Genomic DNA, 23,451 nt, shown 5'->3' with positions numbered 1-23,451 from the left:
CCCTTCTGGAACTAAGGCTGCATACACACAGCATTCCCGAGGTAAATGCTCTTGGAAACGGGTAATAACCAAACTCTCTCATGTAGAGGTATCTTAAAAATTCCTTTTTAAATACAGCATGCATCAACTATCAGAAGTCAGCCAACTATTCCTGGGATTATTTAAAGTAAAAGTGTAGAATGTAGTGTCTGACTGAGTCTGGCGCTAGCAAAAACCTCGAGGGCTCTGGATCATCAGCGCCTTGACTTATTAAGTTATTGACGTCAAGTCATACAAAAATATATAAACAAAAAAAACAAGAGCCAAATTGTTTGAGTCGGGTGAAGTCAAGTTGTAACAAGAGATTCAAGAAATTTAGAGATCAAAATTTAATTTGGTTGCTATAAGGTGTCCGGAAACTCGTAGTACAAGCGCGAAAATGGTGAATTAAAGAAGCATTTTGGAAAAAATATATGAAAACTGTAAACAAAAAAATTTATTATATCCCTGATCAAAAACGATGAATTAAAAAAAATCTGAAGTTGTTTGAACATTTGTTTTTTTAAACATTTTAAAACGGTGAGCGGATCAAAATTACAATTCAAAAGTGATATAAAGTCACGAAAAGTAATGAACCGAAAACTCAATTAAATAGATTAGGTTTATACGTTAGTTTTTTATCTTCGTTTTTAATGACTTTATATCACTTTTTAAAGGCGTGTTGAATTGTCATTGTGTTAAGTTATCATGGAACGTTTATAAAATTAAATATTTTTCGTTTAAAATCGTTTTAAACTCTATTAGTTCTGCTGGTGGGAAAGGAGTTGGCATAGTCCAATATGGGGTTCTTCCTCCTCCGTGAGAAGAGGCGGAGAATGGGTTTGAGGAGACAAGTGAGAATCTCTACAGAAGAGATGACGCTTACACCAAGACACAGAGCGCTGACTCCTCCAAAGGAACCTAGAAAAGAAGACAAGTTTTAGCGACTGTGAGGTATAACCTAACCTAACAACTGTATAGAGCAACAAAAACCCAACCATTAATCAGTCGAAACTGACTTAATTTATTTACTATATGTACCCCGCCACGCTTTGCATTGGCTCGGTATGCTGTGTAGATCCAGAAACAATAACGCGTATTGCATTTACGTCTAACAGATGGCGCTGTTTTTTAATATATCTATATAATATCAGTGTATAAAAACACACGCGTATTCGAATGCAACGTTGTTTTTTTTTTTTTTTTTATAGTGAATACCTCACAAGAGTCCCAACTGCTCCCGTCTGGAGCCAGTGAGACTATGGCATCCCCAATTGGGGGATGTTGTGAGGCTGAAGGTAAGTGGGGAAGGGAAAGAGGAAGGTGGGGAAGTACCTGGCTATTCAGATCTAGTCACTAAACACGGCTAAAGCCATTTGGAGCAACGTTTCAATTCTGAATGGTGGTCTTACACCAGGGCGATACTGATAGTATCTTCCACTCTGGAACGTGCCGCAAATATACTATATATTATTTTAATAAAATTTATTTGCGCACGCCGGGTTCGAACCCGCGACCTTCGGTGGTTCGATGGTAGTCCAATGCGTTACCACTGGACTATGCCGGCCGTCAAAAAAATTGCTAAAAAATTCAAAGCCCTCCATGAAAAACTTTCGAAGATTTAAGATTTTGAACAAACGAACATTAACATTTTTATTAATATAGATTAAATGTATTTATTAAGGCCGAGATAATTTCCAAGTAGCACTCAAGCCGTGTCAATGCCAATCCCCAGTCAAACTAAAAAATAGTTACGTTTGAATGTGAATTTATTTAAAAGTTAAGTTTGAATGTACTTTCTACAATTATTTGTCAGAGTATACTTACCAATGAGATCTTCGAATGTGAAAATGAGGTCTTTGTGCATGATTACTTTCGGCATCTGTAGCGACAATCGCACAGAGGCGCGCCTATCGAAGATTGATCTGTACGAAGAATTCCTGTAAAGTTACATTGACAGAATTAAAGTCAGACTCTTAATGACGTAAGTGAAGACGTCATGCTCAAAAATATGCGACGCCCTTATGTATTGGACAGACCTACGGTTGAATTTGCCATGGCATATCTCTAAAATAAAGTGGTAATCTTAACGACGTAAGTGAAGAAGTCGTGTAAAATAATATTCAGCACGCGGTCTGGCGTAATCGACGGACCTACGGTCGACTTTGCCTAGCAGGCCTAGAACATTGATCTTTCCGTTGAGTTTATTTTAATTATTTCTGATGAACGTACTACTAAAATCTAAAATGTTTCTAGAGTGATCCCTTAAACACACCGTCCAGAAAATTTAAATTTGACGGCACTCGTTAATTTTAAAGTTGAAAAACGTTTTATAAGATTTTCAACCCGTTTTACTTAATCTTAAATGTAAACATCTTTCATACGTGGATATCGGTCTAAAAATGTATACAGTATCGTTACGAATTATATAGAATTAATTAAAATTTAAATCTTTCCCGAACTGTCCAAAACAACCATTGTTGCACACACGACGAACGTGTTAAATGAAAAACCGACGTATGTTTATGTCACCATCTCTTTAAAACATATAATAAAATAAACCTAAGCGTCCCTAAGCTTTCTTCGGTACCTAATTTTTATTTAGATAATGAAAGACATAGTGCCATCTGGTTTATTATTTAAAGGGAGCGGTACAATGCAGCGTAATGATAGGCTTGTCATTTGGTCTGGGAGACCAGATACGAGGAGGACTTGTCGGGGTATTGTAACGCTACTGTCTCCCAGAATGATTGAATGTATGTTGCAGTATGAATGTGTAAGTCCGAGAATAATGTGGATCAGATTCAATATCGGTTTGACATAGGTCTTGTTGTTTGCTATACCCCTGTTAATTCTGAAACAGACGAAGAGAATAATGACGATTTTTGGACTGGTATGAATGATGTAATGGGTCTAAAAAATATAAACGAAGTAATTATAATGGGTGGGTAGAAATTAGACATAACGGATTTGAATCGGCCTTAGGTATGTTTGGGGATAAAAGAACGAATGACAACTGAGCAGAATACTTGAAGCATGTTTGAAGTGGAACCTGTTTGTATCGAATTCTTTCTTCGATCATAAATGTATCCACCATTAAACGTGAGAAAGAGGAAATGAGAGGTGAATTATTGATTTTGTATTAATTGACTCTAGGTTGAGAGCCGTTACCGAGGAAACAAGAGTTTTCAGAGGGGCTGAGGTTGAAACTGACCACTTTTTGGTAGTGTCGAGAGTAAACTAAAAATAAAAACGGTACTCCAACAAGAGTCAAAATAGAAAAACTGCAAAACGATAATGTGAGAAGTAAGTATGTGAATTGCGCAGAGATGAGATTGAATGAGATGGAAATGAATGGTCTAAGCCAAGGCTGCCCAACCCCAGGCCCGCGGGCCACAATGTGGCCCGCGAACGAATTATAAGTGGCCCGCGTGAACCATTTTGAAAAAATCCGCCAATTTGAAAAAGTGTCGCGGGCCCGCGGTAAAACAAACAATGCAGTTTGCGCGCGGTCACCAGTGTTGCCAACGAAGGCGATTTATCGCTATTTAGGCTACTCAGAACGAGAATCAGCGACGAAAAAATCTAGCCTGTTGAACTTACTTTTTAAACAAAAATACACCGGTTTTTGATATAATATTTTATGCGTCCGAAATGGAATCTTGTAGCCACCCCCCCCCATGGAATTCGAAAAATTGTTGTGGGGAATCACATATGATGTTTTTGGGTGCACTTTTTCTCAGCGAAGTTCCGTAACAACCCCCCCCCCCCCCCTATGGATTTCAAATATTTTGTGGGGAGCACTCATTTTGATTTTTTTTTGTGGGGAATTATGTTTTATAGAAATTCTCTAACAACCCCCCCCCCCATGGAAATAGGAACCGTCAGGTATTCAGTGGCCCGCCAGTGATTTAAAATCGTCAATTTGGCCCAACTGTTAAAAAGGTTGGGCAGCCTTGGTCTAAGCATATACGAAACATGGAACCACATAAAAGTGAGTCTTTATGAATCTGCTAGAGAGGTGTGCGGAATAAGTATGCAAGGTAGAAAGAAAGGTGGTGCATGGTGCGGTGATGAAGAAGAAAGCATGGTTATGTCTGATAGCGGCTGGCAGTACTTGAAAAAAGGTATCGAGCGAAAGATGTGTATAAGGAATGCAAAAAAGAAGTAAGTGTTGGAGTGAAAGAACGAAAGAAACACTTGGAAGAGGAAGAGGGAATCAAAATGACACACAATTTCCAAGAAAATATTAAACTGTTTTTGAAGAAAGTCAAAAGGTCCCGGAGTGGCCCAGAAAACGGAAGCATGAAAGTGGTAAAATCGAAAGATGGATAAATGTTGACGAATGAGGAAGAAATAAAAGGGAGATGGATGAAGTATTTTGAGGAAATCTTCGAAAGTAACCCGAGTGACAGTGATTCCAGCGGCGAATCAGATATGAATGGTGGTGGGGCGAATTTTACCGAAATCAGCATGGATGAGATAAAAAGATCGATTAAATTTATGAAGAATGTAAAAGATGTCGGTTTCGACAATATTGCTGCTGAGTATTTAAAAAATATAGCCGTTTAATTCCCACATGGTTGTGCAATCTTTTAAAGTAATGTTTAAAGGAGGGTTACTCGCCTTTAGACTGGAGAAGGGCTATGATCATGCCGCTTTACAAAGGTAAATTAGTCACAGATGGAATGTGGATCATAGGGCTATTAGCCTGCTAAGTTCAGTTGGCAAGCTGTTTGATAGAAATTTGATTGAAAGGGTAAGAAAGGAAATCAAGGATAAAATATGGGATGTGCAAGATGCTTTAATGAGTGGAAGGGGGTGCATGGACCAGATCTTCTCATTGCGTATGCTCACTGAGAAGTTTCTGGCAAAAAACCAGAAACTTTTCTGTGCCTTTATAGATCTACAAAAAGCATACGACCGAGTCAACAGGAAAAAACTATGGAAGGTATTGTGCAAGTATGGAGTGAATACGAATCTCACATAGGCATTTTTTTTATCCTAGAGCAATACAGGTTTTAAGACTTGGGAAAATAAGTATGTTTAAACGAAGATACATAAAAAACATAGAGATACATAAAAAAATTAGAAATAAATTATCAAAAGAAATAATCAAAAGATACATACAAGGCGTTCGTGAAAAATAATTATCAAATTACATTTTTTAGTTACATCTCGGAATCAGTCCTGCCTAGATCCAACAACCATTTTGTCACTCTTGGACCGAAGGATGACAATTCACACAGTTTCAGCTGAGAGGGGATTTTATTATATATTTTAGTACCGAGATATGACAATATTTTTTGATAAACCGCTCTGTTGCTTGTTGGAACGGAAAGGTCATTCCTTCCCTACTTCAGGTTTGATGTGCGATTGATTGCGTTTGATTGCGTCTCTGTATGAGGGAAGTGTTGCATGTATTAGGGTGAACGGTGGTTTTACGGGTTGGTTGGCAGTTAGTTTCGGAACAATTTACGGTGCACCGTAATTACGCGGCTGTCATCTGTCAAAGTGACAGATCCAGTACAAAAAGTAATGATATTCCGCAGCAGTTCCCCAATTGATCAACTATAAGTGACCCACGGAATGTTCGAGAAACCAACAAGACTCCAAAAGAAAACATCATCATCGTCAGGTAAAGGCTTCCTTTTCTCAATCCTCGTATTTCCTTTTGATAGAAACACGATTGATTGATCTTCTCTTTTTCATTTAAATACAGTTCATTTTGAATAGTAATTGGGTAGCAAGCAGCTGCCAATATTTTACTGGAGTTGAGCGTATTATTAATATAAGGATATTTGCCCTTAGTAATTAGGTTGGATGGTTGACTGACCAGAGATTGGTGCGCTTATCGTGCGGCACATAGTTGATCTCCGTGCACTGCGGCACGCACGCGCACTTGGCCAAGTTGGAGGGCATGTTGATTAGCATCTCCATGATGCGCGCTAAACACGCCATGCCCTTTGCATCGCACGGCTTTCCATCTGCAATCAATTCATCAATGTCATGCAATCAATCGGTTAGCTGTCAATTAGTTCTCTCAGTCTCAGGTACCTATCCGGGGGGGGGGGGGGTCAACTAGAGCCCCCCTCTCTCCCATTCTTCCCCCGGCAGAAACTCGCATGGGAGTTCACTCACTAACCCTCAAACTAATTTGTTCGGTTTTGCGATCAAACAGCTATTACCTGTCGAGTCAATTTGTTCGTTTTTCGGAGACGCTCATATATGGTATCTTAGAAATCGTTGTGTCTATCTTATCATAATAGAGAAAGAGAAAACACTACACTTTGTATTCAAATCTAGAAGTTAACTACAGAAGAATCTCGATGTTCACTTCTATTAAACTGAAGATTCCGATTTTAGACCGCAATTTGAAAAAAAAATTACATAAATTAAATTGAATTTTTCTTGAGTGAATTTTATATATATTATTTTTTTATTTAACAATAAAAAAAGTTAGGTAACAGTAATGTTTATAATACATTTTCCTAGTAATATGTTTGTTTTATGTTCGCCATCCGTGATTTTTGTTCAGTGTTTAGACGACAAAATGTAAGGTGAAACATTTTTATGTTTGCGTTAATAATCTTCATACAAAAAAAATTAAAAGCTTAATTCTGCCCATTTCAAAAACAGTTTTTAGTTTTTCGATACGTTAAAATTAATTTCACTTATTTGAATTTTATTGCAAAGCGTAAATGACAGCGTCTTTTTTTGAATGTTGAAGAATTTATTTTGTTGAATGTTCAATGAGACCTGAAGGATTAAGCACATATCACGCGACATTCAGTGTTATGGAAATCAAATTTACAGTGACATAAGTTAAATTCAGCCGGTTCAAATTCATTTCTGCATTTTATGTTTGGTTAAAAATAAGAATAAAATATTTGTCTAGTCTGATTTTTAAAAACCGTGGCAACTCCGGTGACTTTACCTAGTGTGTACATTATAAAGTCACCGATCAGTGGCTAAGTTGGCATCGCATTTGGGTCCCACCCAGCCGTAGTGTGTTTGATTCCTCTGCTGGCTAAGTCCTTCTTCAAGACACAAGCAACATTTTCCGCTTACTGTGATGGTGGTAGGAGATTTTCGAATATTGTCAGGTTATTCGTAACCCGGGAATGTTTATTTACCTTATAAAAATAAATGAAAAGAGACTTACCGCCGACAATGTAGAAAAAGGGTCTACAACCGCAGAAGACTATGGACATCCTACTTCTGCAGTCTATCTGGCAGAGGGCATTGCTATAGGCCTATTAAAGGACAGAGATATCAATGTTTATCATTGCTGTAGGCCTATTAAAGGACAGAGATATCAATGTTTATCATTGCTCTAGGCCTATTAAAGGACAGAGATATCAATGTTTATCATTGCTGTAGGCCTATTACACGACAGAGATATCAATTTTTATCATTGCTGTAGGCCTATTAAACGACAGAGATGTCAATGTCTATCATTGCTGTAGGCCTATTAAACGACAGAGATATCAATGTCTATCATTGCTGTAGGCCTATTAAAGGACAGAGATATCAATGTTTATCATTGCTGTAGGCCTATTAAAGGACAGAGATATCAATGTTTATCATTGCTGTAGGCCTATTAAATGACAGAGATATCAATGTTTATCATTGCTGTAGGCCTATTACACGACAGAGATATCAATGTTTATCATTGCTGTAGGCCTATTAAACGACAGAGATGTCAATGTCTATCATTGCTGTAGGCCTATTAAACGACAGAGATATCAATGTCTATCACTGCTGTAGGCCTATTAAAGGACAGAGATATCAATGTCTATCACTGCTGTAGGCCTATTAAAGGACAGAGATATCAATGTTTATTTCACCACTAGATCAATTTATTCTTCTCCCGCTCGAGGACATGTTCGAGTAGGTTCCATCCGATTACTTTAACTTACCCGTTTTAGGAGATTTTACAAATTATTTGTAATAAAAAAATATGGTTTTATAAATTTGGCTGTTCATAAATTTTAAACTGAATCATCCCACCAAGAAATCTTTCTAGTATCTTTGCAAATCTTTAAGCTTTAACAAATTATCCAATTATACAAAGGTGTTATAAAAGTTGCTGTCACTTGACTTTTTTTGTTTTTTTTTTAATTTTACTAAAAAATTTGCAAATCTCGAAAAATAATTTTCAAATTTATATATTGTTTCTTTTTCATAGAATTATTTCAAAATTTTCGTGGGTCTATCGTAAAATTGCTAGCGCCTGCAGACCGCGGTCTGTGCATTCCTAATGTGGAGTGTAGTGTAGGTTAGGTATACCTAGGACATTGCTTTCTTGTATAATGGACGGAACACATTAATCTCCTCAGATACAAGATCGTATTGAAATCTAGTTTCCTCACCGGTACAGTAGACGATATTTTCTCCGAGGGATAGCGGCAGCCACGCTGCGACCTCGCCAGGCCTCTGACAGCGCTGCCTGAGCGGACCTGCAGAACTCGGAATACTCCTTCCACCTCCTGACCCCCCTCCACCGGGCCCAGGGACGTTTTTTTTTTTTTTTTTTTTTACAGTATTACCGCACAAGAGTCCCAACTGCTCCCGTCTGGAGCCAGTGAGACTATGGCATCCCCAATTGGGGTATGTTGTGAGGCTGAGGGTATTGGGGAGGGGAGGGAGATGGGGAAGAGGAAGGTGGGGAAGTACCTGGCTATTCAGATCTGGTCACCAAACACGGCTAAAGCCATTTCAAGCAACGTTTCAATTCTGAATGGTGGTCTTACACCAGGGCGATACTGAGAGTATCTTCCACTCTGGAACGTGCCGCAAATATACTATATATTATTTTTAATTAATTAATTGTGAAATAACACAAATTAATCAAATAAAATTTATTTGCGCACGCCGGGTTCGAACCCGCGACCTTCGGATCTGTAGTCAAAAGCGTATACCACTAGACCACGCCGGCCGTCAAACTGCCGACGTGCTGGTGTCCTCAGCTATCTCCCACGGGGAATGAACGTAATACTGGAAATAAAACATATTGATTTCATATTTATTATTCTATGGTATGATTGGTTGGGATGTGCTGCCAAAACTAATATGAACCCTCAAAAGGCAGCACAAATAGCCTCAATTAAATATCTCTTTAAGACCCATATTAACTTATTCCTAATTCTACCTGTAAATAATAAAAGTAATTGGTGCACGCGGCGTATTTTTACTTTAAGGGTTGTGATAAGAAATTGCCTAAATGTTTATAGAAAGATCGACTATCCTGAAATTGATGCCTTGGATGATGACGGATGATCCATCAGCACAATGGGCACCTTGCATAATTGTTACGTTTTTTTTTTAATAATTCGGACCTCCAACAGATCCGATGAATAATTTTGAATTTTTTTGTCCAAAAGAACTCTGCACCGCCATATATTATGCATTCTTGCAAGCACTAAGCAATTTAGTTCTCCTTTAAACAGTGGCATGAAACAATCCTTGAGTTATGTTAAAATTACTCTTCGTGTTGTAACATATTGTTTATAATTATTGTTACGGTGCTGAACCAATGACGTAGGCCATGAACGTTTGTTTTTTTTTAGGGCAGTCTCTTCGAGTAGGACACCAGAATATGGACCACGTTTCTACTGCAGCAATTTTCAGAGGGGATTCCGGTTTTGCTAAGGATAAGGGATTGTCGTTAACCTTCAAATTATTGATGACTTTTTCGTTAACTGCAGTTCCCGTTCCTCGTAAAGAATCGGCATTTTAAAAAACAAAAAATATATATTTCAGCTGAACAGAGCGATGAGTGCAATACTCCGTCTGATAAATTACATGACATTATTTTGAAAATAAAATAAAATGGTAGACATATTTAGCATCTGAACTACGGTAGCTTGAGGGAAATTCTCCATCTACGGTGAGGGGTGAGCCTTGCAACTAGGCGACGGCCTGCACAAGAGTATTTTCCAAGCTACTCCCGACTACCGTGTGACGCAACAAGCCAGCGAACCCATGCACCCCTCTGCAAATCTGTGAGGCGCTGCATCGCCAAGGGAGGCTGAACAATGCCCCGTATTAAATGCCCGGTCGTACTGTACTCTGAGTGTGTTCATTACGCCGCTATTCATAGTTTGCTTGAGTAAAAGCTCATGCAGTATGTCGGAAATAGTTGCTTTTTAAGGTTAAAGACATGTCAAGGTTAAGTAATGTTAAGGTTAAGGACAATTCCTTACAAGTAGAACTGGAATCGCCCCTCAGGGCTCTATCTAAAGTCAAGTACGCATAAGGATTATGGATAGCTTACCGTCCCGGTGGAGTTATCGATACTCAGTTTGGCGGAACACTGGCGGCCCATGTAATGGCAGTAAAGCAGACTCTCTTCTGGGAAGACGCTGGAGAAGGCGTCAGGCGTGTCTTGCTGCAGTTGCCAAGTCTCCACGCTCTGGTATCTGGAAAATAATCATTATTGACAGCTATGAAGGTTGGTAAACGATATGCGAATATGTCATCCTCACGTGCAATATGTTGTGAGGCTGATGGGGTGTGGGAGAAGAGGAAGATTGGGAAGTAACTGACTAATCGATTCCTCTTTCTACTTAAGGATAAGGAATTGTCCCTAATCTTCAAATTAACTACTTTTTCGCTGTTATCCGAGGGAACCGGAGGCGGATTCTCGTTCATCAAACTTAGCTAAGGAATGTACCTATCCCTCTCGTTTTAGTTTTGGCATTATGATAAAGAACGGGAAATCGCCTCATGGAATCGCATTTAACGAAACAGTCGCTAATTTTAAGGGTTAGGACAAATCTGCTGTTATCCTGTAACATCATTATGTTAATGCCATCACTATTATTATTGTCAAGTGTCTATAGTGAATCTTTGTGTGTATTGTCAGCGAGCAAGCTGGCCTCTCTAAAATGTCTCCTTTATATCAAGTCTAAATAAAGTAATTAAACAGTGCCAAGTGTTTAATATAAAGACCAAAGATCACATGAAACAATCTGAGAAAAGGAATCGCAGTTAATGGAAAAGATGTTTTCAATTTTAAGATTACACGATAAGGAATTGTCCTTAACCTCAATGAAAGACTTTTGACAGTGGAAAACAAATAAAAATAAATATACTGGGTTAAAAATGAGGAACTGTACTTAACCTTAAAATAAACTACCGTTTACAGCATAATAAAGTAGGTTAAAGACAATAATTCTTCATTCTTACTTACATTGGTGGTTTATTTTAATTATTATTTTTTGGTAAACTAATGTTTAAGACAAGATTTTTTATGCATAGCACAAAGGGTTACAATTATTCTTACAAGCAATAATTATAAGCCTGAAACACTCATCCACATTGAAAAATCTCCTGATAAAAGATACATTTCTCATATAAAATAAAGTTGGTGGTTTCAGGTGAAAAAATGTAACAAGCAGTAATAGTTAAATGAAACACTAGTATATATAGAATTATTTCGCGGATAAGAGATAAGCCGCCATAGCTCAGTGGTCAGAGCTGTCGACCGGAAATTGAAAGGACACGGGTCCAAGTCCCGTTGGCGTCATGTATCTTTTATCAGGAGATTTTTCAATGTGGTTGAGTGTTTCAGGCTAATAATTATTGCTTATAAAAATAAAAATTAAAAAAAAGGTTTATTTTACCTTGAGAAGACCGAGTTGAATGTCCTGCAGATGCCCATCTCCGTCATGACTGGCACCCAGACCTCAACGTGTCCGGGCTCGTGCAGACTGACGCTGAGTCCTGTGGGGGGTGACACTGCCACGGCCACGGACATGAGGTCCACGCCCGCCAGAGTGGCATCGTGCCCGTACTTCAAGAAGTGACGGAAGTTTGTGCGGAAGGAGACGGAAGCGACCAGGCGGATGAAGCCATGATAATACTCGTAGCGTTCCTCATCAGAGCGGCTCACGTTCCATTTTCTGGATAAAATATATTTTATATTTGATTAGATTCCTTGTATAAACCTATACTTCTTCTAGATCGTATCGAAATGTCTCGAAAACAGTGTGGATTTCACTTATTTCCTTTTTAGAATTTTTCTCCTTCCTTTCCTTAAAAAGAACCTTCACACAGCATCCCCAAAGATGACGAAGGCCCTCAGGTAAATTATTTTGTAGCATCTTATGCTCAACCACTAAACAATACTTACAAAGATGAGATCATGAGATGAGATTGTAGCAGTTCTATCTAGTCCCGCTACAATTTTTCTCAGGGCCTGCTATGTGGCCATGTGGGGTTAATGTAAAACAATTTAATTTCATCGTTAAAAAAATGTGTTTTTTTAATAATGAACAGAAAAAAAACACAGAGTAAAGAACAAATAACAATTAACAAAACAATTGAAAATATAACATAGCACATAGAAAAGAGAATAAAGAGCAAAAAACAATGAACAAATATTTGTGGCGAGAGATTTATCCAGATTGTCTCGCTAATTGTAAACAACACGACCTACCTATCTACTTGCGAGTGAACTACCTACTCGCGACGTCTAGAGCTACCTACGACAATACGTTGTGAGTTGGTCTGGCACATTACGCCAACTCACTAGAAGGTTCTAGCCTATTGCCTATGCGTAATAGCAGCGCCAACGAAAGTTCCAGTAGGACCCAGACTGAGCGAGTGTCTCCGTTTTACCGGCGATCTCGCTTACCTACTGATGCCGTCGGCCGGTCTGTATAAACGGGCCCAACGCAGCGAGCAGTCAGTCAGTCATCAATCAGCCGTCAATTAACAAGGCTCAACGAGTGATAATCCGGGCACCTCTATCCCTGCGTAGGACAACATTCCCGGCTCTGCTCGGTTCAACCATCGACTCCATCGGGATATCATCATAACGCCTTGGCCCCGGCCACCGTCCCTGGCCAGCGCTACACCGGATCATAGCGCCCTGGTTCCAGCGCATCTGACCGGCGCTACATCCACCTAGACCACGCATCATCTTCCCTGGTCTATACACCTCCCGTACAACCGCCTACAAGGTCCATCGCACCTTCGGGTTTCCTGTCAGCACTGGAGTACCTGAAGACCCACGTTCTTCGCCAGTTCCTGACCGTCAACGAGTCCGGTCACCAGCAGCGGCGTCGACCCACTGACCAGCGCTTGACCAGCACATCATCGCCTGCATCCGGAGTGTATAACATCGGTCCTAAGTCATCTCTCATCACGGCTACCTGACTCAATTAAACACTGCGACCTTCACGACCTCTTTTGTTCCGTGCGTCCACACCAGATCCCCAAATATTAAAATAAGAATTAACAAATAGCAAGAACAATACACAATATAACAAAAGAAGAAAGAACGAAGAACAAATCGCATAGAATAAATAAGAAAGAACATTTTGGAGGAGGCCCACCACTTCCCCGCCCTGTTTTAGGTTCTGATGGTACCCCTTCAGAGCTCTCGCAAGGACGCTAATTTTTTTGAAAAAACGAGTCTACATTTAAAATTTCAAAACAAGACCTCCAAAATGTCCATGCATACGATGTTATTCGCAGTATGCAAGTGCTGTGTATTAATAATTTTAGTAAGTTCTATTCTACTTGGTTAATATAATAAAAACACATTTACAAAATGTCAACAATAGGTAGAGAAGAATTAAAATAATACACAGCCACCTGCAAAAAGAACAAAAAAGAAAAATGGTAAAGTATGCGCCTCTTTCTGTGGTGAAGGGGGTGTCGATACCCACTAACAGGCAGACCTAGGGTGAGAAAGCTGGGCGTTGGATTGGCTTCACGAGAATCAGGTTCCGCGCCCCTAAGCCAGGAAACCGGTTGTGCCTCGACGAGAAGTGTGAGTTGGGGTTGGGAATATCCCGAAGACCATGAGGAGAAAGCGTCTGAATACCTGGAGGCAGGGCGGAAGGTCGCCAATCCACGTTCGGCCCATCCTCAGTCCAGTTCCTGACCTCAGGGGAGGCGCTGCGAGCAGACGATGACACAGATCCCTCATCGTGATTTGATCTTGAAGTTTGATATGCACGGACGAGGTCTTCTGTCACCCCAGAGTTGGGGTACGCCGGACTGACACAAGAAAAATATAAGTTCAGTGCTACTACCAGCAAGCAGGTCACTCTATAGTAGAAAAGAAAGAACGAGATACAAAGCAGTGTATAAAAATAAAAGAAAATCTTAAAAAAAAAATTATAAGCAGAATCAGTCTGTTACGAAATATCCAAAATAACCTGCAATAAGAGATCATGTGAGAGAGAGGGTCTCAGAGAGGGTCATGTGATGATCCAATTTAATGTGGGCTCCTTCCATTCTGATTTTAACTGATGGGAAGAAGGAGAAAGTCCATCTTCCCATATTCGACCTATCCCAGCGAGATTGCCACTCGTTGAGTGACAAATCACTCATTTGTCTAAGCAGTCCAGGAAGAGTCTCGACACCGCCTGGCGTAAGAGTTACGCCGAGATGGGTAGCGGGGAGTCCCCTGGTTAACTTTTTCTTCGTTAAAACCTCCCTAATTTCTAGATCAATTGGCAAAATACCGGCCAACACGGGCAAAGCGTCTGAAGCAACGGTTCTATAAGCACCGGAGAGCGCCAGCAAGGGGGTTTGCTGACCCCTCTTGAGAGCCGAGAGTATAAGCGAATTCCCCAAACGGTGCTCCCACACAGAGGCAGCATACGAGACTTGCGCCACGTATGTACCCCTATAAAGTAGTCGCAGCGCTGGGGATCGCAACCCCCACTCAGCTGTAGAGATTCTTCTCAGTTTCAAGAAGAGGGCCTGGGCCTTGCTGGAGACCTCTTTAAAATGAGTTAAAAAGGAAGACGATCGATCTAGTGTTACACCAAGATATTTGACAGAGTCTGCAAATTGAATAGTGGAGGCTCCCATTCTGATGAAAGGATTTCTTCCTCTACTGAGGGTGCCTTTCATCAAGAGTCCCACGGTCTTATGGGGGGAAAAGTTCAACTTGTTCCTCTCACCCCAACTGAGGATTGCTCGCAAACCTTCTTCAGCCTTTCTTTCCACTTCCCTTCTGCTGTCCCCCGAGACCAAATACAACTTATCATCAACGTAGTCGACCGATGTGCATCCTTCAGGAAAGGGTAGCCTGGAGGAGTCATCAAAATTTATATTCCAATATTTAGGTCCCAATACGGAGCCTTATGGGCATCCCTTATCAACCTTACGCACTATTTTCTGATCACCATAAACGATCTCTATTGTGCGATCATTTAAGTAATCGCAGTTGATTTTAAAAAGGTCTGGTGGGCAGCCTCTATTTTTAATTTTGGTGATGAACATCGGCTACCACGCGTGATCGAAGGCACCAGTTATATCTAAGAAGATTCCAATGACATACTTCTTTGGACAGACCTTCACCCATTCAAGCGCATACATAATGGCGTGCTCGGTAGATTTCCCAGGGACGAAGCCAAATTGTCGCTCACATGCTGGTGAAAGATATTGCTGCAACCTGTTATTTATTAGTGTTTCCAAAATTTTGCTGAAAACAGGCAAAAGGGTGATTGGACGGTAGGCCTTCACGTCCGTCCTGAGTTTGTCGTTTCCCTTTGGAATAATCTTAAGCACATCTCTCTTCCATTCCGTAGGGAAAACTCCTCTACGCAGACATGTTTCCATAACCTGGAACAACTCTTCCTTGGCATGGATCCAGACGTTCTTCGCTATTATACCACTAAGACGATCGTGCCCTGGTGCCTTCTTCGGACCCAAACCCTTAATTATAACATCAATTTCAGCCTTAGTTATTTTTAGCGTTCTATTCTCATTGGCGAGGATCCTAGGTTGAAGCCGTGACAGAGCTCTTATCTGTTTGTGGTGGTCGTTTTTCCCGATTACTGAGTCTAATGGAACTAATTTATCCAACAAGGTGTTTAGTGTGCTGGTCACATCGGCACTCTCAGAGTTCCCAGAGGGATTATCCGATATGACGCCAGTCAAATACCGGTCAGAACCTTTTCCCGTTTTTTCGATTGCGCTGTGGATTTCCCACGGGTTGGTGTTACCCACTTGTTTTACCCAATTATGCCATGCAGTTCTTTTTGCCGAGAGGATAGATAATTTGAAAGCTTTCCTGGCCCTACTGACACGAGTCTTAGGAGATGTGAGCATCTCTTGCGTGCCACCAGTCCTCTTTAGGGATCCAAGTGCAGTATTCATCAAAGTCAACTCACTCGACCACCACGGCGTTCTAATAGCGGTTTTTGGGTTTGATCTTCCCAAAGACCGTTCAGCAGCTGACACAACGGCTGCGTTAAAGTAATTCCCCAAATTATCCGGATAGTTTGCTGCTACGTTGTGAAATCCCCTTAGAGTGTCACGTAGAGCCTCCCCAAAGTTATCCCAATTCGCCCCTGTGGTTTTGAAGTTCCAGGAGGTTTTCGGAACATGGGTCTTCTGGACCCCCACAGCAAAAGTAATTAATCTATGATCGGAGACAATTGCGCTATCATGGACCTTCCAGTTTGACATCCTGGTCGCAACTGATCCAGAGCAAAGAGTTAGATCTATGTTGCTCTCCCCATGTATGTTTGTGAATGTGGTTAAGTGACAGTTTTCATTTAATAGTAATAGACCTTGCGCAGCAATTAGATCCTCAACGGCGTCTGATCGTTCCGTTCTATGATTATTATCGTCAAACCACATTGGGGAGCGAGCATTAAAGTCACCTCCAATAACTATGTTACGGCCTTTACGCGCGTTAAGGGCGCGCGTCAAGCTCAGGATGTGTGGTCCGACAGGGTTGCTATATTTAAAGTAGACTGAGATTAGAATAATCTCAGTCTGGCCAAAATTAATAGAAACACAGGTTTGGTATTCGTTCGACAGGCCAACCAGGAGGAGGGGGCTGATCAATGTGGTATTGACCAAAACACCCGCCGCCGGTAATCTGCCTACTTCAAGCACCGCCCCTGGATGACCTTGCTAGGTGTTTTGCTCCTGGATGAGCATAAGGTCGATTTTCAGGTCGGAAATGACCTTCAGCGCCTCGAGCGTAGCTGCCCGAGATCTCTGGAGGTTGATCTGACCTGTGGTAAAGAGAGGGTTAACGGCCATAATCAGTCATTCTGACCTGAGCGTTTATGGCAGCCAACTGGGCGGGCATTGTCTGTCACCTGTTGTGTGGTTGGACGGCTTCTTGAAACGGCTACAAGTAGCACAGACAGCCGCTTTGCCTTTGTCGGGGCAGACTTCAAAATCATGTCCAGTTGTTGCATAATGTCTGCAGATGGCGGCTTCTTGTGTACAAACCTTCGAAATATGACCATACAAATAGCATTTGAAGCATCTAGTGGCTCCAACGTAATCTCTAACCCTACAAGAATTCCAACCAAGGAAACAATGGCCACTGTCGATTAGAATGTTCCTGGCCTCGGGATGGCAGGTTAAGATCATGTTCATATACGGCCCGTCCCTCTTTCCGAAGAGCGAGACTCGTCGCATGGTCCTTATGTGATCTTCCTTGGTGAGGCTACCTTTATCTGAAATGTTATTAGTATAAATTTCCTCAAAAAGGGCCACGTCTGAGCTTGCTTCTCCTCTTGGGACGTCATACAAAACGATTTTGGGTAATCTGCCTTGGGGGGGGATCATCTTAATTCCTTGGGCACTTAGTTTTTCTTCAGCCTTTTTGATGTTATCTAGATCTCCAAGAGAGGTGGTCTGTAAGGCCAGGCCAGCTCCCTTTATCTTACGAGTGCGCACTACTTGAAAGCCGTGCTTTTTAGGATCTAGAATTTCTGTGAGCGCTTTCTGTAGTTGTTCAGAAGTTTTACCCTCCGCGATCGAAGGGTAAAACAGCACCGTAGGTTGTTTTTGAGTTTTTGGTCGCTCTAACCCATTAAGTACAATGGTCTGTGATGCTGGGGCTCCCGCGGCTACACTGACATAACTCCTTCTTTGTGGTACAATGACAGGCGGTTGTACTATGATTTTGTCCATTTCATCTGACATCTTTTGTTGAGCTTCCAAAAGTTCCTCAATGGTTGCACCTCTCGTTTTTATTTTTGTAAGTTCAATCGTCATGGAGGTCAAATCCGTCATGAGTGCATTTACCAAGGTGGTAATTTCCGTTTTGTCGGTTTTATTTAATCTATTGCTGCCATCATTAATAATTCTAACAATCCTCATCAGTTTTTCCATAGAGGGGATAATCCGTTCTTGTTCGCTATTAGGTGAATCATTAATAATAATAATAATAATAAATAATAATAAATTCTTTATTCCAGGATGTGGGGAGGTTGGTGCAATCCCACACATCCCCTAGATGAGATAAGTACAAATAATATTTACATAGAGTAACATAAATAAAATAAATAAAAAGAGATTAAAAAATTAAAAATGAAATTAAGTTAAAGCAGAGAAGCACGGGAATCCAACGGATCTAAGATTGTGGGAGCAAGTATCTTTCTCCAATGGTCTTCAATGCTCGATCCTGAAGTCAGACGGGATTCTATGATAATAGTGTTTCTGGAATGGTTTATCCTTTCCCTCAGTCCTGCAATCCTGGTTCTTAACAGAGCTGTAAATCCTGGAACTCGCCCTTTTTCCCATGCGTACCCGGGAAAAACGCGCACACAAGGGTTACCCTTAGGGGAACCTAAGGGGTACGGGGGCACTTGGATGGCACCCAAACGGGAAGTTTGAATGCCAAATTGTTACTTTGAAAACTAAAAGTACCAAAAAAGCACGGTTTATACACTTAAGAGAACTGAAAAAAAGCACTAGGCTTTAAGCCCGTCACTTATAAGAAAGGACAATAAATAAAAAAATAAAAAAGTGAAAGCAACGCGCAATAATTATTTCTGACACGGAGTAATAATTACAGTTTGATGTAGTCCTCGGCCAGGGTCTCGTCCACGCGGTCAGTCAGGCAGACGGTGACCGCCGGGAATGTGGTGGACCACTCGCGAAAGTCCTTCTTGATGGACACCACGGTGGGGTTGAGGGTGTACCGGTTCAGCTGCGCCTTGCACAACAAGCCCGCGCTGTAGGTGGCCACTACCATGGACACCACCCAGAACAGCCTGCCAATTCAAACACACCTTTACTGTAGTTACTGGAATTATATTTATTTCAATTAAGTGCTCGGCAATTGCCGATTTGTCCGGTTGGATGAGTTTGCGCGCTCTAAAGTGACAACAATGACTTATTTTAATTAAGTGCTCGTCAATAAATTGTATATATCCGGATCAATCGGCATTAATTTGCTGATTTCCTGTTGCTGAAGTTCTGGGAAGATCCAAAGAGTATCGAGCGCCTAATAATGAAGGCAATTGAAATCCACAATAAATTCGTTAATATTAGTTGGGACGACGAGGATAAGCTTAATAGTCGACATTTATTTTTTCTAGGGAGATATTTTCATTTTTTATGGATATTTAAGGCGAGCAATTAATGCTTATAATAATTTGTTAAACAAATACGCTTTTCGAATAAATATATATATATATTTTTTTTTGGTAAACTAATGTTTAAGACAAGATTTTTTATGCATAACACAAAGGGTAACAATTATTTTATAAGCAATAATTATTAGCCTAATGTAACAAGCAGTAATTGTTGAATGAAACACTAGTACATATTAAATTATTTCGCGGATAAGAGATAAACCGCCGTAGCTCAGTGGTCAGAGCTGTCGACCGGAAATCGAAAGGACACGGGTTCAAGTCCCGTTGGCGTCATGTATCTTTTATTAGGAGATTTTTCAATGTGGATGAGTGTTTCAGGCTAATAATTATTACTTATAAAATAAATAATTTTGAATTGAACATAAAATAAGGCTAGTGTTTACATTATCGCTTGTCTGATATTATAAGTACCTACCTAGTTACATTTTTTAAATAAAAAGATCATTGAACTTAATAATGCTACGCATTACGGAGGAATATTTCACATTACCCATGCACCAACAACCGAAATCAGTCCTTAATGAATTAATTAAGGCCTTAGACACATTATACTATGTTGTGCACGCATAAAATGTACGTTTTATGTGTTGAGGTGACACACTACGCTATAATCTTTCTCATCAGAGGGGGTCAGATCAATTGGGGGACTGCCGCGGAATATCATTTATTTGTATGGAATCTGTCACTTTGACAGATGACAGCCACGTAATTACGGCGTTACGTACCCTTCTTCTGCCGTAGGTAAGGGAGGGAGTAGAATTATTTTCAAATATAGCCTGGCTAGCAGATCACTGCGGATATTGTCGCCACGTTCACACTTATAACATATCATCCTTTTAGATGTGACAGGTCGGTATGGGATTGCATGGCGAGCAATATGGAGTTATATAAAACGCTTTGAACCTATAGTGTATTCTGTCATTCCATTAATACCTTTCCACCGGATGCAGTCGCGGTGCCACCACGTGATTCAATCCATGTATGGTCGAGTTCTGGCAGAAGTTGACCACGATATCTTTCCACCCAACCAGCAGCGTCCTCAGACGTACTTTGAGCCAACCCCTGAGGGCCCTAGGAGTCTTTGACCATTCAGCACGCTGACCGAAGAGACGCGGAAACTTGGTGGCCTTGGTAACGAGGTTCGTTTGAGGGTTCGTAGAGGAAGATGCACCTGAAATATATATGCTTTAATATTAACAATGATATATGTAATGTATCTTTTATCCAATAAGTTCACAGACAAACAGACAAAACCACACATTAAGCTTGCAGCCCGCAATGCAACACCGCGCTTCATATATGTTTAACATTTCATTTAGTGAATTCGACTAATTCAACGCAACACCTCAGATTTGCAAACCCAAAATCAATAAATAACATACACACAATACATATAACTCATCACAGACTAAATCCATCCTCTTTTCCTTATTTATTTATTTATTGGATGATTTGTATAGCGCCGTTTTTGTGAGATATCACCTCAGGGGCGCTTTACAGTTGATGCAGGTATTACAAAAAATAAAAATATTACAAAAATAAAGTGAAGTTAAGTTAAGTAAAATGAAGTATAGGAACAGGTGACACGAAGATAGAAGATGGAGACTCTGCAGCAAGAATCCTAGGTGGTGAAGAAACTGGACCAGTTGCTGCAGCGAAAGAGTCCACCGCGTCCACCAACAGTGCCAGCACGAGGTTCGTCATCCGTCCAGGTATGTGTCTGCTGCTAATAAAGCACTGACACACTATCCTCTCACAGATACCAGACCTTGGCAGCACCGCTGTGACGTTCGATGAAGATAGAAGATGGGGACTCTGCAGCAAGAATCCTAGGTGGTGAAGAAACTGGACCAGCTGCTGCAGCGAGAGAGTCCACCGCGTCCACCAACAGCGTCCAGGTATGTGTCTGCTGCTAATAAAGCGCCGACACCTCTCATAGATAAGAGACTCTGACAGCACTGCTGTGACGTTCGGCAAGTCCATCATTCATCTCCAGGTTTTCCTGTTCCTGGTGATTGTTGAAGTGGTGCATTTTGCCCGCAATAAAAATCAACGATCGAGATAATAAATTACCCTTGTTGGTATAATAATGGTAGATATTTCAAAACACATTGTACAATACAATAAATGTTGGTTTTCTTAAATAAATTAAGTTTTAAAATATTTAAATTGTTTGAAAGGGAAAAGAGATTCGTCGCCCAGATTGATTAGCAAAAATCCGACACTCGCGTTTTTGTACACATAAACTTCGCGTAGAAGGCCCTGAAGAAAATCATTTCCCTCGTAGCCTATGCCATCTTTGGGATGCTGTGTGAAGGGTTTTTTTATTAGCAAAGGATTGAGAAGAAGTTCTGGGAAGGAAAAAGGTATGAGTCTGGCTGGAGAGGTCAAAGGGTCCCTTATTCGGCCACTATGGTGATATACTTTAATTTCTGCTTTATAAATATTTTTTTATGCTTTGTGTTTAAAAATGATTTATGAAAGCCTTCCCCTATCTGACCCTTTGTCTATCCTCAAAGATATATCCCGCATTGTTTGGGCAGAGTATTGGCACATTGCTAGTCAATCCAAGAGAGCCTGCTATGCCTCAACACAAATGACTATCCCATCAAACTGTGGTTTCAACAATTTCCCCATTACTCCATAATTGAAATTTCCTCACTTATTTGAATGAGGATTGGACATTGTTCCCTTCCTTCTCACCTTTATAAAATTCAAGCGCTTGACTCCCCAGATTGTACATTTTGTGCTCTAGAAGTGGGAACTTTACATCATATATTTTTTGGCCTTCCCTCCCTAAACAAATATCCTCTCTTCTATCAAGCCTTATCTAAAATTTCCTCCCCTCTAATTCAATATGACATCTTTTCTGAGTCTGAATTCGACTCCAACGTTTTACATAATTTAGAAATTTTCCAATTTAAACAAAATTTATACATATTCATCATCTCTCCATAATTTGAACTAATGGCTTAGAACACCCTTGTTGGATGAAAGCCAGAATCAGTTGAAATATGATGTAATTTACTTTGTTTTAAATAGCATACATTATATATTTTTGGATCATATTTTTTATCTATCAAGCCTTGTCTAAAATTGTATTCCCTCCGTACAACATCTCATCTCTTCTAAGTCTGAACTCGATTCTAATCTTCCAATTTGCCAATTTAAACAAACTTAACGTGTTAAAATTCACCTTCCGTCTCTCCTTAATTTGAAATAATGGCCTAGAACACCCTTGAAGGGTGATAGCCAAAAAAATTTTTTTTAAATGCCTTAAAATGTGACATTTTGTAATGTTTTTAAAATGGTACAAATTTAATTTAACGAAAATATCACCGATTTACCTGGTTTCTTGCGAAACATTTCGTCTTTATGTTCACAATATAGATTGTTGAAGGAACAACTATGATTTTGACAGTGACTTTAAAATCGTTATTGGAAAGTTAGGCTTTTAAGTTCATACCACTGTTGTACAGTAGTGCTTCGATTTACGAATCCTCGCATTCGTCCAACAAGATTTGACTCAAATAACAAAAACTTTTTATTTTAGCCATTTGTACATCCAATGTCTAATTTATTATTGACTGTCTGACGTGTACCCGGCGTTGCCAGGGGGTTGTGAATGATTTGGAGTAAGGTTGTAAATTCTAGTGTTCTGGAAAACTAGGTGCATTTTTAAAATGGAAATAATATTATTGTAAAGAATTAAAAACAGGTAAGTTTTTAGATTCTCACGGCCAAAAGCATTTTTGTTGTTTGTTTTTGGGGTGTTATGCCGTGTTGCGCTAACTCCTTCTTTAGCCGACGTTTCGGACAGCGTTGCAGTGTCCATCATCAGGGCAGATCCGGTAGATCCGGTAGACATCACATCTTCGGATCTACCGGATCTGCCCTGATGATGGACACTGCAACGCTGTCCGAAACGTCGGCTAAAGAAGGAGTTAGCGCAACACGGCATAACACCCCAAAAACAAACAACAAGAATTAAAAACATATTACAAGCGTCCTCGACTTCTACCATTCACTTTCAGGTCATACATTCTCTTTA

The 23,451-nt window shown here is 40.3% G+C and overlaps 1 protein-coding gene across 1 annotated transcript; it reads right to left on the bottom strand.

Annotated features, from left to right (window-relative positions):
- Positions 1–769: 769 nt before the first annotated feature.
- LOC149414154 (sodium channel protein Nach-like) lies at positions 770–22,766 on the bottom strand. Its single transcript, XM_089644113.1, has 10 exons — positions 22,748–22,766; positions 20,334–20,571; positions 18,816–19,016; positions 11,649–11,927; positions 10,298–10,442; positions 8,394–8,519; positions 7,184–7,274; positions 5,855–6,005; positions 1,846–1,958; positions 770–939 (listed from the first exon to the last, which is right to left on the bottom strand). The coding sequence occupies exons 1-10, from the start codon at positions 22,764–22,766 to the stop codon at positions 770–772; spliced, it is 1,533 nt and encodes a 510-aa protein (XP_089500239.1).
- Positions 22,767–23,451: the final 685 nt, after the last annotated feature.

The sequence above is a fragment of the Hesperophylax consimilis genome, chromosome 20 (genome assembly GCF_061612785.1).
Source record: "Hesperophylax consimilis isolate HC1 chromosome 20, BYU_Hcon_1.0, whole genome shotgun sequence".
NCBI classification, from domain to species: domain Eukaryota; kingdom Metazoa; phylum Arthropoda; class Insecta; order Trichoptera; family Limnephilidae; genus Hesperophylax; species Hesperophylax consimilis.
Note: the sequence above shows the minus strand (reverse complement) of the source record. Positions and strands in the feature narration are given on the sequence as shown.

Coding starts and splice junctions, on each gene's coding strand:
- LOC149414154 (XM_089644113.1), bottom strand. Junction 7,275..8,393: donor AAATATCGTCTACTGTACCG/GTGAGGAAACTA, acceptor GTCCTTTAATAG/GCCTATAGCAATGCCCTCTG. Junction 940..1,845: donor CACATTCGAAGATCTCATTG/GTAAGTATACTC, acceptor CTTCTTTTCTAG/GTTCCTTTGGAGGAGTCAGC.